General features: G+C 38.9%; 1 protein-coding gene across 17 annotated transcripts in view; it reads left to right on the top strand.

The window, feature by feature from the left end:
* The window catches only part of Ppip5k2 (diphosphoinositol pentakisphosphate kinase 2), a 67,288-nt gene that overhangs the window by 28,443 nt on the left and 21,062 nt on the right, over nucleotides 1-17,783 (top strand). For all 17 annotated transcript variants that reach the window (XM_052191768.1, XM_052191765.1, XM_052191766.1 and 14 more), the window contains 6 exons: nucleotides 8,267-8,408; nucleotides 9,223-9,446; nucleotides 11,730-11,857; nucleotides 12,672-12,786; nucleotides 15,442-15,549; nucleotides 15,636-15,752. In XM_052191768.1, the coding sequence (XP_052047728.1) occupies nucleotides 8,267-8,408; nucleotides 9,223-9,446; nucleotides 11,730-11,857; nucleotides 12,672-12,786; nucleotides 15,442-15,549; nucleotides 15,636-15,752 (834 nt within the window). The remainder of the gene's footprint in view (nucleotides 1-8,266; nucleotides 8,409-9,222; nucleotides 9,447-11,729; nucleotides 11,858-12,671; nucleotides 12,787-15,441; nucleotides 15,550-15,635; nucleotides 15,753-17,783) is intronic.

Genomic DNA, 17,783 nt, shown 5'->3' with positions numbered 1-17,783 from the left:
TCGATTTGCATTCTTCTACATGCTGACTCCAGTTTAACCAGCACCGTTTGTTAAGAATGCTGTCTTTTTTTTCCACTGGATGGTTTTAGCTCCTTGATATTTGTCAAATATCAAGTGACTGTAGGTGTGTGGGTTCATTTCTGGGTCTTCAATTCTATTCCATTGACATACTTGCCTGTCACTGTACCAATACCATGCGGTTTTTATCACTATTGCTCTGTAGTACTGCTTGAGGTCAGGGATGGTAATTTAGTTCTTTTATTATTGAGAATAGTTTTTGCTATCCCAGGTTTTTTGTTATTCCAACTGAATTTGCAAATTTCTCTTTCTTAACTCTATGAAGAATTGAGTTGGAATTTTGATAGGGATTACATTAAATCTGTAGATTGCTTTTGGTAAGATGGCCATTTTTACTCTATTAATCCTGCCAATCCGTGAGCATGGGAGATATTTCCATCTTCTGAGATCTTCAATTTCTTTCTTCGGAGACTTGAAGTTCTTGGTTAGAGTCACACCAAGGTATGTAATATTATTTGTGACTATTGTGAAGGGTGTCCTTTCCCTAATTTCTTTCTCAGCTTATTTATCCTTTGAGTAGAGGAAGGCTACTGATTTGTTTGAGTTAATTTTATATCCAGCCACTTTGCTGAAGTTGTTTATTAGCTTTAGGAGTTCTATGGTGGAATTTTTGTGGTCACTTAAGTGTACTATCATATCATCTGCAAATAGTCATATTTTGACTTCTTCCTTTCCAAGTTGTATCCCTTTGACCTTTTTCTGTCATTTGATTGCTCTAGCTAGAACTTCAAGTTCTATATTGAATAGATAGGGAGAGATTTTAGTGGGATTGCTTCAAGTTTCTCTCTGTTTAATGTTGGCTGCTGGTTTGCTGTATATTGTTTTTACTATGTTTAGGTAGGTGCCTTGAATTCCTGATCTTTCTAAGACTTTTTAAAACAGTTTTTAAGATTTTTCTAAACATGAAGGGATGCTGAATTTTGTCGAATGATTTTTCAGCATCTAATGAACTGATCATGTGGTCATTTTCTTTGAGTTTGTTCATGTAGTGGGTTATATTGATGGATTTTCATATATCGAACCATCCCTGCATCCCTGGGATGCCTACTTGATCATGGTGAATGACAGTTTTGATATGTTCCTTAATTCGGTTTGTGAGATTTTTTTAAAGTATTTTTGCATTGATGTTCATAAGGGAAATTGGTCTGAAGTTCTCTTTCTTTGGTCTTTGTGTGGTTTAGGTATAAGTGTAATTGTGGCTTCAAAGAATGAATTGGGTAGTGTTCTTTCTGTTTCTTTTTTGTGGAATAGTTTGGAGTATTGGTATTAGGTCTTTGAAGGTCTGATAGAATTCTCCACTAAACCCATCTGGTCCTAAACTTTTTTTGTTGGGAGACTTTTAATGACTGCTTCTATTTATTTAGGGGTTATGGGGCTGTTTAAATGGTTTATCTGATTCCTGTTTAACTTTGGCACCTAGTATCTGTCTAGAAAATTGTGCATTTCATCCACATTTTTTTCAGTTTTGTTGAGTAAAGGCTTTTGCAGTAGGATCTGATGACTTTTTGTAATTTCCTCAGTTTCTTTTGTTATGTCTCCCTTTTCATTTCTGATCTTATTAATTTGAATACTGTCTCTGTGTGCTCTGGTTAGTCTGGTTTATCTGTCTTCTTGATTTTCCCCAAGAACCAGCTCCTGGTTTTGTTGATTCTTTGTATAGTTCTTTTTGTTTCTATTTGGTTTATTTCAGCCCTAAGTTTGATTATTTGCTGCCCTCTACTCCTCTTGGGTGTGTTTGCTTCTTATTGTTTTAGGGCTTTCAACTGTGCTGTTAAGCTGCTAGTGTATACTCTCTCCATTTTCTTTGTGGATGCACTTAGAGCTATGAGTTTTCCTCTTAGCACTGCTTTCATTGTGTCCCATAAGTTTTGGTATGATGTACCTTCATTTTCATTAAATTCTAAAACGTCTTTAATTTCTTTCTTTATTTATTCTTTGACCAAGTTATCATTGAGTAGAGTGTTGTTCAGCTTCCATGTGTATGTGGGCTTTCCATTGTTTTTGTTGGTATTAAAGACCAGCCTTAGTCTGTGGTGATCAGATAGAGTCCATGGGATTATTTCAGTTGTTTTGTATCTGTTGAGGACTGTTTTGCGACCAATCATAATGGTTAGTTTTGGAGAAGGTACCATGAGGTGCTGAGAAGAAGGTATATTTTTTTGTTTTAGGATGAAATGGTCTATAAATATCTGTTAAATCCATTTGGTTCATAACTTCTGTTAGATTCACTGTTTTCATGACCTGTCCATTGATGAGAGTGGGATGTTGAAAACTCCCACTGTTATTGTGTGAGGTGCAATGTGTGTGTAGATTTCTAGTAAAGTTTCTTTTATGAATGTGGGTGCCCTTGCATTTGCAGCATAGGTGTTCATCTTGGTAGATTTTTCCCTTGATGATTGTGAAGTGTCCTTCTTTATCTTTTTAAATAATTTTTGGTTGAAAGTTGATTTTATTCAATATTAGAATGGCTACTCCAACTTGTTTCTTGTAAGCATTTGCTTGGAAAATTGTTTTCCAGCCTTTTACTGTGAGGTGTGTTTCCTGTATGCATCAAAATGCTGGGTCCTGTTAACGTATCCAGTCTGTTAGTCTATGTCTTTTTATTGGGGAATTGAGTCCATTGATGTTAAGAGATATTAAGGAAAAGTGATTGTTGCTTCCTGTTAGTTTGTTGTTAGAGGTGAAATTATTTTTGTGTGGCTACCTTCTTTTGGGTTTGTTGAAAGAAGATTGCTTTCTTGCTCTTTCTATGGTGTAGAGTCCCTCTTGCATTGGTGTTTTCCATCTATTACCCTTTGTAGGGCTGGATTTGTGGGAAGATACTGTGTAAATTTGGTTTTGTCATAGAATATCTTGTTTTCTACATCTGTGTTAATTGAGTTTTGCTGGGTACAGTAGCCTGGGCTGGAATTTGTATTCTCTTAGGGTCTGTATGAGGTCTGCCCAGGATCTTCTAGCTTTCATAGTCTCTGGTGAGAAGTCTGGTGTGATTCTGATAGGCCTGCTTTATATGTTACTTGACCTTTTTCCCTTACTGCTTTTAATATTCTTTCTTTGTTTAGTGCTTTTGGTGTTTTGATTATTATGTAACGGGAGGACTTTCTGGTCTGGTCCAATCTGTTTGGAGTTCTGTAGGCTTCTTGTATGTTTATGGGCAGATCTTTCTTTAGGTCAGGGGCATTTTCTTCTATAGTTTCATTGAAGATATTTACTGGCCCTTTAAGGTGGAAATTTTCACTCTCTTCTATACCTATTATCCTTAGGTTTGGTCTTTTCATTGTGTCTGGATTTCCTGGATGTTTTGGGTTAGGAGCTTTTTGATTTTTGCATTTTCTTTGATTGTCGTCAATGTTTTCTATGGTATCTTCTGCACCTGAGATTCTCTCTTCTATCCCTTGCATTCTGTTGGTGATGCTTGAATCCGTAACTCCTGATCTCTTTCCTAGGTTTTCTATCTCTAGGGTTGTCTCCCCTAGTGATTTCTTTATTTCTGTTTTCATTTTTCAATCCTGAATGGTTTTATACAATTCCTTCACCTGTTTGGTTGTGTTTTCCTGTAATTCTTTAAGGGATTTTTGTGCCTCCTCTTTAGGGGCTTCTACCTATTTACCCATGTTCTCCTTTATTTCTTTAAGGGAGTTATTTATGTCCTTCTTAAAGTCCTTTATCATCATCGTCATGAGAGTGATTTTTAGATCTGAATCTTGATTTTTGCATTATGGTGGTGTATCCAGGACTTGCTATAGTGTGAGAACTGCTCTCTGTTGATGCCAAGTAACCTGGGTTTCTGTTGCTTATGTTCTTGCACTTGCCTCTCAACATCTGGTTATCTCTAGTGCTACCTGCCCTAGCTGTATATGACTGTAGCCTGTCCTTCCTGTGATCCTGGTTGTGTCAGAATTCCTCAGAGTCCAGCTTTCTCTGTGATCCTTGTATTCTGGGATCTTGTTATCCTGATACCCTGTGTATGTTAGAGCGCCAGGGAGTTGAGCTTCCTCTGGGTGTTGTAGGACTGGGTGCAGAGCTAGTGCCTTGTATGCCTGTTTTCTTCTTACTCGGGTCACAAAAGTTCTGTGTGTTATTTTTGTTCCTGTTACAGATAAAATCTTATCAATCTTGATACAAAAATTGATTATTTTCTTGTAGGTTGTGAGAGTAATATGTGAAAATATGTTTTCACCATTGCGTGTACATTTAGCACTCTCTGAAGAGGCGTCTCTCCCTCTGTCCTGAAGCACTGTTTCTCAGCTAGCTCTATGAATTTTTCTGTCTGTGCTCTGGTTGTTGGTCATTGTGTAGTAATAGTGAATAGAATCTTAGGCCTTCTACACAGACTCCTCTCAGGGTTCTGTTTTTTTTGGGGGGGGGGGGACATGTCTCAAATTTCCATATAAGCTTTATAATAAGCTTATTAAAAATATTGTCATTTTTATTGGCTTTCATGAAATCCTATTTCCATGTCTTATACAAATTTACATCTAATCTTTCAACATGCCAAACTTAAATAGCACATTTATTTAGATCCCTTAAGATTTTAAATAACATTTTCAACGATAATTAATTTACTGCATAGTATTTCCTATGCCCGTTAGATCTGAGTTGAGGTAAACGCTATTTTTAATGCAGTTGGTTTTAGCAATAGTTGAAAATGCTTGTTCATTGATTGTTTTGATGTAGAAGTATAGTTTTTAATATTAACATAAAATTAATTTGAGCTTTTTTTAGTCTTTATAGTTTGATATTTTTTCTTTCTTGCTTTGCTTTAATACCTCTATTTCTATAAACAATGTTAAACAAGAGGAATTCTTACTGGTGGGCTTGAAGAGCATGCAGTCTTTCTGTCTGAGCCCTCCTCCACCCCCACCCCCAGGCTGGGACTGGACGGGTACATACCACTCCTGCCTTAAAGTCGCACTTGCTTTTCTGATCACATTCTCCTGGAGGAAGATTTAATAACTGTCCACTAGGTTTGACTTTTCCTCTGCTTTTGTTGTTGTTGTTGTTTTTTTTTTTTTTGAAATTACCTTTTTAAAAAGCAGTGAAATTATATATGGTCCTTTTTTTTTCTTTTTGCTAAGTTAATGCCATGAAAATGCTTTGCTCTTAGAATAATCTCAACTTTTTTTATATCATCTTTTTTATATGATATTAATTTGACCTAGCAAGTTCTATGGTTTGGAGACTGGCATCTGTAGTCATGGATTCAACAGCCTTTACTCCTTCATTTTTCTTAAATCTTTTGTCAGGAATATGCTAGTCTGAAGTAAAAATTAGCAAGGAAATCCTTCCCTACTTGGAGAGAAGGATTTGTATACAGCTACTTCATTTCTTTTCCTAAATACTGTGGAGTAAATACTAATAAATACTAAATGCTATTAAATAATGAGTGCTACCAACTACTATGGAAACGTCTTGTGCGAACTTCGTAATTGCTGGAACTGAGAAGAGTTCAGCGCTTGTCCGTTAGGTCTGCATCTCTGCTCTTCTGTTCCTGTAGAAGCTGTTCTTTGTGGTGTGTATGTGTGGATGCTGTGGAGTTCTGATTTCCAGCACTATGCCTTCTTCCTCTCACGATCTGTATGTCAGTCCCCACGTCATGACCTACAGGTCGGTTTCTCTGAACTTAAGCCCTTCTTGGTTTTATTCTTAGCATATCATCATTATCATAGCACAAATGCTCCCGGTTTGTGAGTCTTGACCTGGTGCTACAGCTTTACTGGATTTATCTGGTTTAGCATTCTTTTTGTCTCTGTGGAGTGGCGTTTGTCCCCCGTCTTTTTTGAGAGGAGGATTTACTTTATTTTTATTGCCCCAGCTTTCCTTTCCTCCCTTCAGCTCGCAGAGTAGCTGTGCTTGTTGTCGTAGATCATGAGCACACCTGGCTTAGTGGATACTATCTTGGGCTTTTCTGCTTATAGAATAATCAACAACATTAACTTACTCTCTCCCTACACCTTTTTGGAGCTCACACTGTGCTTTTTCTCTTACCTAATTGTTCTGGCTAAGTAAGTCTGCTAGAACCGTGCTGACTGTGGTAAAAGGGTGCTTACTTCCCTTCTTCTACTTCTTAGAAAAAAACTAAGCTTTTTCCTGATCAGTGTGATGTTGGCCAAGTCACTCTGACACAGCCTTTGGTATGTTAAAATAAGTGCCTCCTGAACCAAAATCATAGAGATTTTACTGTTAAGGGCTATATAGTTTATTGTTTCTTATATTTTTTATGAGATCTTTTTTTTTAATTTATTTATGTTACGTATGCGAGTACACTGTCACTGTCTTCAGATACATCAGAAGAGAGCATCAGGTCCCATCACAAATGATTGTGAGTCACCATGTGGTTGCTGGGATTTGAACTCAGGACCTCTGGAAGAGCAGTCAGGGCTCTTAACCACTAAGCCATCTCTCCAGCCCCCAGCCCCAGATTATCTTATAAATACATTGTTTTCCCCTCTCCTTCCTCTCCTCAGCCCTCCCCCCCCCCACATACACACACACAACCTTCCTTGCTTGAATGCTTTTCTTCATCTACAGAGGTGACTTACTGAGGTTGGTGTACTGTGCTGTTTCTTTTTTTTTACATACATTGACCCAGCATCACATTCAAAGGATAAATCTGACCTGATAAAGTATATATAAATGATGGTATATAATCTCCTTGATAATTCTGTTGTGCTTGGCTTGCCAATACTTTACCGTGTAGTTTTACATTTATTTATGACAGCATAGATCTATAATTTCCCTCTTCCCTGCACTGCCCCCCTTTCCTCATGCCTTTCCTGCCTCTGTGTCTTGATCTCGGGTAGATGCTGATTGTGGGATGAATTTGCAGCATTTCCTTCCTTTTCACTTTTTGTGGGATATTTGGAGATAAATTGGTGTTAGTTTTTAAGTCTAGGTAGAATTGACCAGTGACAGTTTCTAATGTTGATTGTCTCTTAGTTGGGAGACTTTTGTTCCTATATGAATCTTTTATTTTACAACCAAAAATGATACTTTAATCGATTTGATAAGGTTTTCACATCTGGTCTGCATTAACCATACAAACTACTCATCTAAGATCCTCTATTTTCGGTAAGATACATTGTAATGTTGTGATCAAGCATCAGGAATCTCTAGTACAGTGCCCTTTCTCTCTTATGGAATGGCACATACAGAGTCCCGTTAGCCCCCATGTGCTCTGCATACCCTCCTGGCTGTGGCAGAGGTCTCGTGCACAGCCCTTCTCTGTGTGATGGCCGGACACATTCCTGTCAGTCCAGACTTTTAATTGTGTCTACCATCCCTGTGGGCAGATCATCCTGCTATTGTCTGAGATCAGCTTCACTTTCTCGGCCCACCAGTTGATTAATTTATGGTCTGCAGTCTTTTGCTGTCCTTGGGGCTTCTGATGTACCCTTTCTGTTTTGAATTCTGCATACAAGCTATTTACGTTTCTTACCGTTGTCAAACCCAGGCTTCACTTTGAACCTGGTGCTCTCAGTTCCACAATATTAGATTTCATCTCAGCATTTATGTAGAATCAACAAACTTCTCTAATACAAACAAAACCATCTTTTAACATCGGGTTCATGTTCTTGATCCCTGGCCATTTCGTTTTTTCTTTTATAATTCTTTGTGACCTTGACATCTCTTAGATGCTTTAAAGAATAAAAGTTACTTTTCTTCATATGGATTCACCTACCTCCAGTGGTTTCATTGGGCCAAAATACCAAGTTCCCTGTAAGCGACAGTGCGACCCTTCTCTGCATTTTGTTGTACTGTAGAAATCTACTTCATCTTGTTACATATCTTGCCAGTGTAAGTTTTAAAAGTTAAACGTACAGTCCAAACCATTAATGCCTCTTGCTGAATTGGAGAAACTCGTTAACAAAGTATAATAGCATAGCGGTTCCAGTTTGAGTTCTGCAACCAGCCTTCCTGTGACTGAGTCCTCTTCGTTCCTCTTCCTTCGAAGCCTAAGTGCTTCACCCTCTTTAGGTACTCTAATTGCAGTTAAAGTTTACTAGTGTTTTAACATGCATGCCCAAGAAATTCACATCCCTGTTGATGGCATTACCATATGTTAAATATCTTAATGCATAGCATATAATTATTTTCCCAGCTATGGAAAATGTTGTGTTTGTTCTCTTAGATAATGGGACATAAGCAAATCTGTCTTGTAAGCAAACATTTATCTTGTTCATTGTAGCTTACTCCATCTGGAAGTATTTCTGTTATCAAATCAATGCATTTAATTAAAAATCCAGTGAAAACCTGTGACAAAGTGTATTCCTTGATTCAAAGTTTGACTTCCCAAATCAGACATCGGATGGAAGACCCAAAATCAGCTGGTAAATAATTTTTCTTAGAAGTTAGAGCAGAAGTTACTAGAACTTTTGCTAAACATGTTAAAGAATATGAATCTCATGATACCTCTGCTTTGGAATGTGAGTATAAGTATTATAAGTGAGGTATTTATCTAGTAAGAAGTAATAGCTAGGTTATGGTCATTTATCCACAATTGTAAGAAAAAGACAGTAGCATCTTCTTATTTGATTATTGAGTTTGTAGCATTTCCAGATAGTTGATTGGAAGATGGACAGCGTACAAAGAAGCAGAAAACTCTGGCTCCAAGCTTAGTTTGAAATCGGTGGTTGACACATTAGATTTCTTGGGGATAAAAATTAGCCATTTGAACTCTTTAATATCTGAGAGTTATTTTCGGCAAAAAGTCTGCTTAATCTGTTTAGTTATAGGAATTTAGGAAAGTAAAGTATTTAAATTTTAGCATAGAAAGCATATTACTTGAGAGTTTTGCTATACTTCTTGCTGTTTTTCTTTTCATTAGTATCAAAATCTGTAATCTATGGGGAAAGGTCTCATAAATATCAGACTTCTAATCCAAGCACATGTGATAAACACTTACCCAAGCCTAAAACCGTCTAAGTACTGATGGTATATGTGGATAGTAGTATGTCCTAGCTTCCTAGAGCTTAAGGAGCCAGTCATTGGGTTGCATGGCTGTAACCATGGCAACAGAGGCAGAGCTGGGAAAAGAGGGAGTTCCAGGCCAGGGAGAGCTACAATAGAATACACATAAATTTTAAGATAAATTCCTTATGAGATCATTAAGTTGGATATGCTAAAGAATGTATACTGTTTTAGATATTCAGCTTTACCATAGTGAGACCCTGGAACTTATGCTGCGTAGATGGTCCAAGCTGGAGAAGGACTTTAAAACAAAGAACGGAAGATACGATATTAGTAAGATCCCCGACATATATGACTGCATCAAATACGACGTTCAGCATAACGGTTCCTTGAAATTAGAAAACACAATGGAACTATATAGGCTGTCAAAGGCATTAGCAGATATTGTTATCCCTCAGGTAAGTTACCCTTGGAAGTTTATTTTCTTATACTATTATGTAAAAATCACTTTCAAAGTACTCACTATTGGATAAAGATAGTTTGCAATATCCTAAATATACCCCTTAAATTTTATATTAAGTAAATTTGAATTATTATAAGCTTTTTATTGGTAATGTTATTCTCGCCTGGTTATCTAGCCATCTGATGATACTGACTTTTTAAAAATAGGCTTTATTATTTTTAGTTTTACAGGAAAATTAAGTAGAAGATATAGCAAGTTCCCATAGACACCTCTCCCTACACAAATGGAGCCTGCTTTCTTCTTCCTCCACGAAGTTACCCCACTGAAGCAACATATCTACTAAAGCTATGCTGCCATATCATGGTCGCCCAGAGTTCACAGATTATGTTAGGATTCATGCTGAGTGTTATATATTATGTGATACTTTTTTAAAGCCAAGTTTATTATAATATGCATGTTACAGACTAGTTTTGATAATGTAGGGATGTAATTTTTTTTTTTACTTGAAAAATAATATGCTGGCAAAACAAAGCAGTCTGGAATAAATGAATTAGCAACTTTTTATGGCACACAACTGTGTCCTGGCCGCACTGTACTCGGGAAGTGTGTGGGGAGGGAAAGGAAAGGTTAACTGCAGCTCTATGTAAGTCTTCATGGGCTGGGCATAGAGCTCAGGGCTGGCAGCCTGCCTAAACCGCACAAGGCTTTGGGCCTAGTCTCTGAAACTCCCATGTCAACACAAAAGCAGATAAACCACATAGTCTTCTTACTTCATGTCTAAATGTTCTGAAAGTACTTAGAGATCAGGATAATGTCAAAGATATTGATCTTCTCATTAGAGGAGAATAAGAGTAAAGTTATAACCAGATTTTGAATAACTGAATGAAATTTTACAGAGACTAAGTTAATGAAGATCAAGTGATGAAGCCCACTGATACAAAAGTTATGGTTACACCAGGCAGTGGTGGCGCACGCCTGTAATCCCAGCACTCTGGGAGGCAGAGGCAGGTGGATTTCTGAGTTGGAGACCAGCCTGGTCTACAGAGTGAGTTCCAGGATAGTCAGGGCTACACAGAGAAACCCTGTCTCGAAAAATCCAAATCCAAAAAACCAAAAACCAAAAACCAAAAAAAAAACAAAAAAGGGGGTATGGTTACAATAGAAGGACTTTCCACATCGGTGAAGCTAACTATCAATAATCCACATTGTCATTATTATTACTGTTATTCTGATAGGCTGACTGGTAATGTATTTGAAAAACTAGATTCTTTTTATTTCTTTTACTATCTTTTTACGTATTTAACATTCCTATGACTCCAGAGCTCTATTTTTTTTTTACCAAGGTCAGCAGTGTATGAAATTTTCTATTATAACTTGCTAAATCAAATTTCAGAACAATTTTCTCTAATTACTTTTTATTTTTTCTTTTATTTGCGTATCAATTTTGTATACATACCTTTCTGTAACCAATTTATAATTATCTAGATTTACAAGATTTAGTGACTGAATTTAGGAAAGTTTTGGTTTAAATCTTGTCTTAGTCTGCAGATAAGACAATATGAAACCCTGACTAAAAACAACTTGGGGAGGAAAGGATTTGTTTGGTCCATTGAAGGAAGCCACATTGCAATGACCTTGTTTTCTTAACATTTCATGTTGTATTAATTCTTTATAAATCTAATTAACTCAATGATTATAGTTGTCAATATTTTTATTAGTAATTTGCTTATAGCTAGTTAAAAACATTAAGAATGTTAGACAAAGGCTTTCTTCCCTGCCCCCCAAGACTGGGTCTCATTGTGTTGTGGTCTTAGCTGGTCCAAAACGCTATGTAGGCCAGCCTGGCCTCAAACTTAGAGATTTACCACCTGCCTCTGCCTCCCAAGTGCTGGGATTAAAGACATACACTACCATAGCAAGCTAGCCAAAGGCTGTTTGAACTTTGATGTTAGAATGATTTTGGTTGTACATCTTTTAATGGTAATTACCTGTGTGTTTTCTTTAAAAGTCTCTGGCCTCAGGTTCGTGTCTTAAAATTGCTTTTCTGTTTTAATTCTTCTGATGAACCGGAAGCCTAGTCATGGAGCTTGTGTTAAGATGTTCAGTATACCCCTCTCAGTTGTCAACTTGGAGCTGCCAAAAATGAAAACTGAGAGTTGCCTGCTTTTAAATCCTTACTGTAACGTTTTTGCCTCACAGTAATTCTTTACTTCAGGAGTGCATTTGCTAAGGCCACTTATTACAGCTTTTTTCCTAATTTAACTTTTTTTCTGCTCAGGAATATGGTATAACTAAAGCTGAAAAACTGGAAATTGCCAAAGGCTACTGCACTCCACTCGTTAGAAAAATCCGGTCGGATCTTCAGAGGACACAAGATGATGACACTGTTAATAAACTCCATCCTGTGTAAGAGACTGAAGCAGCCGTTCAGTTATATGGGTCTGGTTTTGTGTATTTCACGTCTAAAGTACTTCCTGGTTTATGTAGAAGTCGAGTGTGTCACTTGATGAATTATGGAAATAGGGTTACCTAGATGGTCGTATTAATTACCTTGAACTAGTACTCTTAGGGCTGTGGCAGGGGACGGTACATGCCATAGGCGTATGCTCTCTCGCGACCTGCATCTCTGGGACACATCCCTGAGACAGCCTTTCTGTCTGTTGTGCACACTAACCTCATATCACAAGCTAGCCTTTATCCGTGTTCTGATTTTATAGTCACACTTCCGTGTGCCAGGCTCTACCGAGGTTTTGTTTGGTGCCAGTGTGGGAAAAGGGATAGGAAGATATTTGTTATCAGTTATCTGTCCTAATCAGTGGGAACCCCCGTTGGGCAGCATTATTTCCTTTGAGTTCCTCTGTTATTGCTACTAGAGGAACCAAGTTCCTCCCGTGAACTTAAGTAATGCTGTTCTATGGGGGATGGGGGGGGGGATTTGGTTTTGTTTATTTGTATGTTTGTTTTTTATTTCTGGTGGGGTTTTTTTTTTTTTGTATTGTTTTGAGGTTTTTGCTATGTTTGATTTTTTGTTGTTGTTGTTGTTTTGTTTTTTACTATTCTCAGAAGGCTTAGTTTGTTCTAATTGGAAGAATGCGTTTGAAGAATGATAGATTGATTTATTATGGGGCTTGCCTTCTAATAAGATTTAATTCCATTTTATAAAATTGTTTTCACGTTTGGTATGTGGCTATATTGTCACCCTGTCTGCTTCTGACTCTAGGTATTCTAGAGGTGTCCTGTCTCCTGAACGGCACGTCCGCACCAGATTATATTTTACCAGTGAGAGTCATGTTCATTCCTTACTGTCCATTCTTCGCTATGGCGCCTTATGCGATGTAAGTCTCGGTTATTTCTATTGAACTGACAAATAACTTTTCTTGAGATTTTATACTCAGATCACTAACTGAGTTTTATTTTTTGTTGTTTTGATTGCTTTTTTTTCTGTTTATTGTGATAATTTGTTATAGTTTTGTGATTTATTGTATCTTTCTTGAGAGTATGCTGCTGGTCTGTACTTAGCATTTTCCTAGGTTTGGGGAGCAGAGACATATTTATTTCCTTGATAAAAGAGCTATATGATGAGGTGGATATGACCACGGACTCCCATGACCCCAGCAGAAGCCACAGGCTTTATGCCAGCCTGTCCTAGGCAGGTGCTCCAGCACAGCACCGTACCAGTTTACAAGAGGAGAGGTTTATTCTGGCATCTGTCTTAAAAGGTCCAGTCCACCCTGGTAAGGAAGACCATGATAAAGGCAGTATGGACCAGTGGGTTTATATCTTGGTGGACTGTTCATATCCCTCCTGCCATGAAGAAGCAGAGGTGTCCACCTCACATGGCCTGGCCTGAAACCTCCAGCCTCTGTACATGCAGAGCGCTTGGGCTGTAGTTCCGTTGTACAGTGCTTGTCTAACATGTAAGGGACCCTAGGTTCAGTCACTACTTCCAGAAAGAAGCAAACAATAGTAAAAGTGCCCTCTTTGCATACATTTATGGATTAGTAGAGTTTTAATAAAAAAGAAGAGTTTACAAGACCTTAATTTAACAAGAGAATAGAAAAGCGGGGCTTTCCCTCCCGTCCCCAAGCTCCCAGAATACTGACTCTGAGACTCCTTATATCCACACAGTCCTTGGCCATAAGCATTGGCTGTCCCTAACTAGCTCATACAATAATCATCCCGTTATTCAGTTCTGAGTCCTGCCACACAGCTGGTTACCTCCCTTCAGCTCCCGTGCTCCAGCCTCTTCTGTGTTCCTGGGTGAATCCTTCCATGCCTCACTCTGTCCCAGAATCCTTGCTTCCCACCGGAACTCCCACCTCTGTTTCCTGCCTCAGCTCCAGGCCCATCAGCTTTATTTGACAGGTGAAGCTTCCGGTGCAACATCATAGATTCCTACTCCCACAGACGAAGTCTATCCAAAGGTACTAGTGTTAGCACGTTAGGTATAGCAGCTGCAGCCCTCACATGGTCTCCCTCACCCTCTTGTGCGCGTTTACAAAGTAGCACATGCGCGAGGAGTACCAGGCAGGAGGGGAGGCGTGTGTTGCACTTCAAGGACACCATGACTCACGAAAGGGTAGGGAATGGTGGTTTGTCTTCTAAGAGGCTTTGAGAAGAGGAGAGTGGGGAGGATGCCTTAACAGACAGTGCAGCTTCCGTACAGCCCCAGCAGCGGGAGTGGGGCTCGTTGGGTAATTCGCCATCCAAACCTTAGGACTGACTGAGGGTTCGAAAGTAAAAACCGGAACCCTTTGCCACTCTCAGTGGGAAGTTTGGATTGCTTGGAATGAGCCATGCAGAAACGGGCATTAAAAAAGGTTTGTTATGGAAATAAATTTACTAAAATCATCTGGGGCTTTAACAACTGTAGATTATGTCTAAGAAGATGTTCTAAGTATTTTTCGATTTAATGTGTTCATGGGGACAGACCCGTTCTAATTGCAGTCCTGAAATTGTGTGGTATTCTTAATACAGTACCACAAACCCCAATTCATCTCACCCGAAGAAATTCATACTCTTTAATTTAAACTCACCATTTCTATTGAAAAAGCAATGCTAGTTGTTGTTTTCCTTGATCGATTTTGCAAAGAGCAGACCTTTATAATTGTTACCTCCCCGATGTGCACACATGCAGATGTGATTTCTCACTCGCCGCAACATCCATTGCCTTAATTTTGAGATAAATCTTTTCTGAAATAAAAAGATAGTGTATACTGAATTTAAAAATAGACCACTCAGCATGTGGTGTCATAATTCTATTCTTGTAGAATAGAAGGCATTGTATGCTAAAGTACCCTCATTATATGCTAGAAACCTGGTGGATTTTTGCATATTTGTAATGTCTGTTATATATGTACAGTGAGGAAACCATTTGTCCCTGTGATGTTCTAGTTTATATAGACCTTGCTGGCTGTATCTTGTCCTTGGAGTAGATTCTTTTATTTTTTTCCAAGTAAGCTTTCTGTCTTGGGTGTTTTCATTCTCTTATAATTTCTTTCATCTCTGATGCCCTGATTACATGTGTGAAGATTGATTTTCTAAAGTCAGACTTGATAATGAGGGATGTGAGAAGATCAATTGAAAGTCTGAGTGTCTCCTTAATGCTGATTATTTTAGAATCACTGTAGTGTAAAAAGTGGTATTTTTTCATAGACACATGCTACAGAGAGAGCAGTAATCTTTGAACATAATGTTCTATGTTATGAGGCACAATACTCTGCTATGTACTTTAAGATTTACAAGATTAAAAAGCTATTATTACCCTTAGAATTCAATAGCACATGTTATATTTCAAGAGACTTTTTTTGTACATCTTGTAAATTGTTTTGAAAAAAACTTAGAAATATTGTCGTATATGGTAAGCAGTGCAAATATTTTTTCTGTTCACCTGATGTGAGTGATGTCAGTTACATTAAGTAAGCTCTCATGGTAATAAAGTGACTTGATGTGAAACGGTTTGAAGCATGCTTACGAGGCCCTCTGTGCAGGACTCAAAGGACGAGCAGTGGAGACGAGCGATGGACTACCTGAACGTCGTCAACGAGCTCAACTACATGACACAGATTGTCATCATGCTCTATGAGGACCCTAACAAGGTAACAGCGCGTGATTGTCCCTGTGGCCAGAGGTGCGCAACCACTCCAGACCCCTCACCGGAGACATGTTCTTCCATGTGTTTCAGGACCTTTCCTCAGAGGAGCGCTTTCATGTTGAATTACACTTTAGTCCTGGAGCCAAAGGCTGTGAAGAAGATAAGAATTTGCCATCTGGCTATGGTTATAGGCCAGCTTCCAGGGAGGTAATGAAGATGGGACATTCAGTGCGTGGCTGCTCCACTTCCGGTTTTCATGACGTGCCCACTAGCTTTGCCGTCACTCTATAAATCATTTCCATATCAACTAGTTTGGGGGGAGGGGGGAGTTTTACCTTTCAGAAGTATAATCCGATGGACCTGGAGGTGGCTCAGCCCTCAGGCTGTTGTTGTCAGTCAGCGACAGTGTTGCCAGGGACCTGTTAAGAATGCAGGTGCAATTCCCAGCTCCCAGATACTCACGACAGTCTAGATCTCCAGTTCCAGACCCTCTGCTGGCCTCTGCGAACACCAGGCACATAACATGGTACACAGACATGCATGCAAGCAACACACATAAGAAAATACGCATACAATAAGAACAAGTGAAGCTTTTAAATTTTTTAAGTATATGTGTAACCTGAATAAATAACAGGTTGCTGTCTATTACAAAATTTCAGAGTTTATCTCTTTTACATTGTTTGGATCTTAAGCTGTGTTTAGAATGTGTAAGTATAATCGTAGTTTTTGGTTATTTTGTTTGTGGAGTACTTACTTCATACTGAGCATTGTGCCCAGCACTGAGCCTGGGTTCTTCTGTTTCCACCAGTACCTTTTTAGGACTAAGTGCTTTCTTGTCAGGGTCCAGCCTCGACACGGGATCGGAGTTCTCAACTAGAAGCAGGGACATCTGGAAGACGCACAGTATAAATATGCACAAACTCCTTTCTGGGTACAAGCTGACAGGCAATGTGTCACTGCTCAAGGTTTCTCTTCTCTCTCAGTCTCTGCTCGCTTTCTCTCGCGCGCACTCGCTCTCAGCTCGAGGCTGCACACACTCTGCATTCTCCTGTGCACTCTGCTCTCCTCCTGTGCTCTGTGCTTTTCTTGCACTCTCTTGCTCACACACACTGCTGTGTGTTCCCCTTTCACTCACACACACACTCTTCATACACACTCACACACACACCACATGCACTCTCCTTTCACTCACACACACACATCTCATGCACTCTCCTTTCACCCCCCAACACACACACATCTCACACACACACCACATGCACTCACCTTTCTCACACACATCTCTCTCTCTCTCTCTCTCTCTCTCTCTCTCTCTTTCTCTCTCACACACACACATACACACCCACACCTCATGCACTCTCCTTTCACTCACATACATACACATCCCTCACACACACACCACATGCACTCTCCTTTCACTCACTCACATACACAGCTCACACACACACACCACATGCACTGTCTTTTCACTCACGCACTCTCCATACACACCTCATGTTCTCTCTCCACTCACTCTTTACCAGCTCTTCTCGTGCTCTCTCGCCTTCCTCTTGCCCCAGTCTTTTACTGATGCTCCAAAAGCAGATAAAAAGGCATTGTATAATTGTTGCCAAATCAAATTCAAAAGAATCACCATGTCCCACAAAGAATCAAGAATTACAATTGTTCCCAAAGCTTCAAGCTTCGCTATTCCCAGGCCTAGCCAAAATAATAATAATTGCAAACATCATTATTTAAACTTTAACTTATAATTCAGAGCTCAGAGCTCTGAGGCCAGCTACTTGCATTTTCTTGTGAAGTTCTAGTGATAAATGACATGGGCCAAGCTGCCAGGCAGTGCCCAGAAAGAACCAAGTTAACCCTTAACTCGGTAGCTCCCCTAGCTTTCCGCTTCTGTACCTTGCACACGATGACTCTCCTAAGAGTCCCAGTGTTTGGACTTAGTTTAACTAATATAAGATTTTACATATTCTATACTTGCTTATCTAGGAACCACTCTCAAATGCTGTATAAAACTTATTTCATAACTTTAATAGTTTTTCTTTCTTTGGGGTCCCAATGTTGGCTCTAATTCATTTTCTAATAATTTCCTCAAACTTTCTTTGCAAGTCAAGCATTAATCTGGAACTACCATTGTGCAGTTATTGCATTGTTTCTAAGATGAGAACACACAGCATGCACCTGGGCCATTAGGACTGTGCTGTGCTGTGCCCCATGCCTCAATTTCTGATTGTTTAA

This window comes from Apodemus sylvaticus, chromosome 9 (assembly GCF_947179515.1).
Source record: "Apodemus sylvaticus chromosome 9, mApoSyl1.1, whole genome shotgun sequence".
NCBI lineage: Eukaryota > Metazoa > Chordata > Mammalia > Rodentia > Muridae > Apodemus > Apodemus sylvaticus.
The sequence above is the reverse complement of the archived record's forward strand: the minus strand, read 5'-3'. Positions and strand labels throughout refer to the sequence as shown.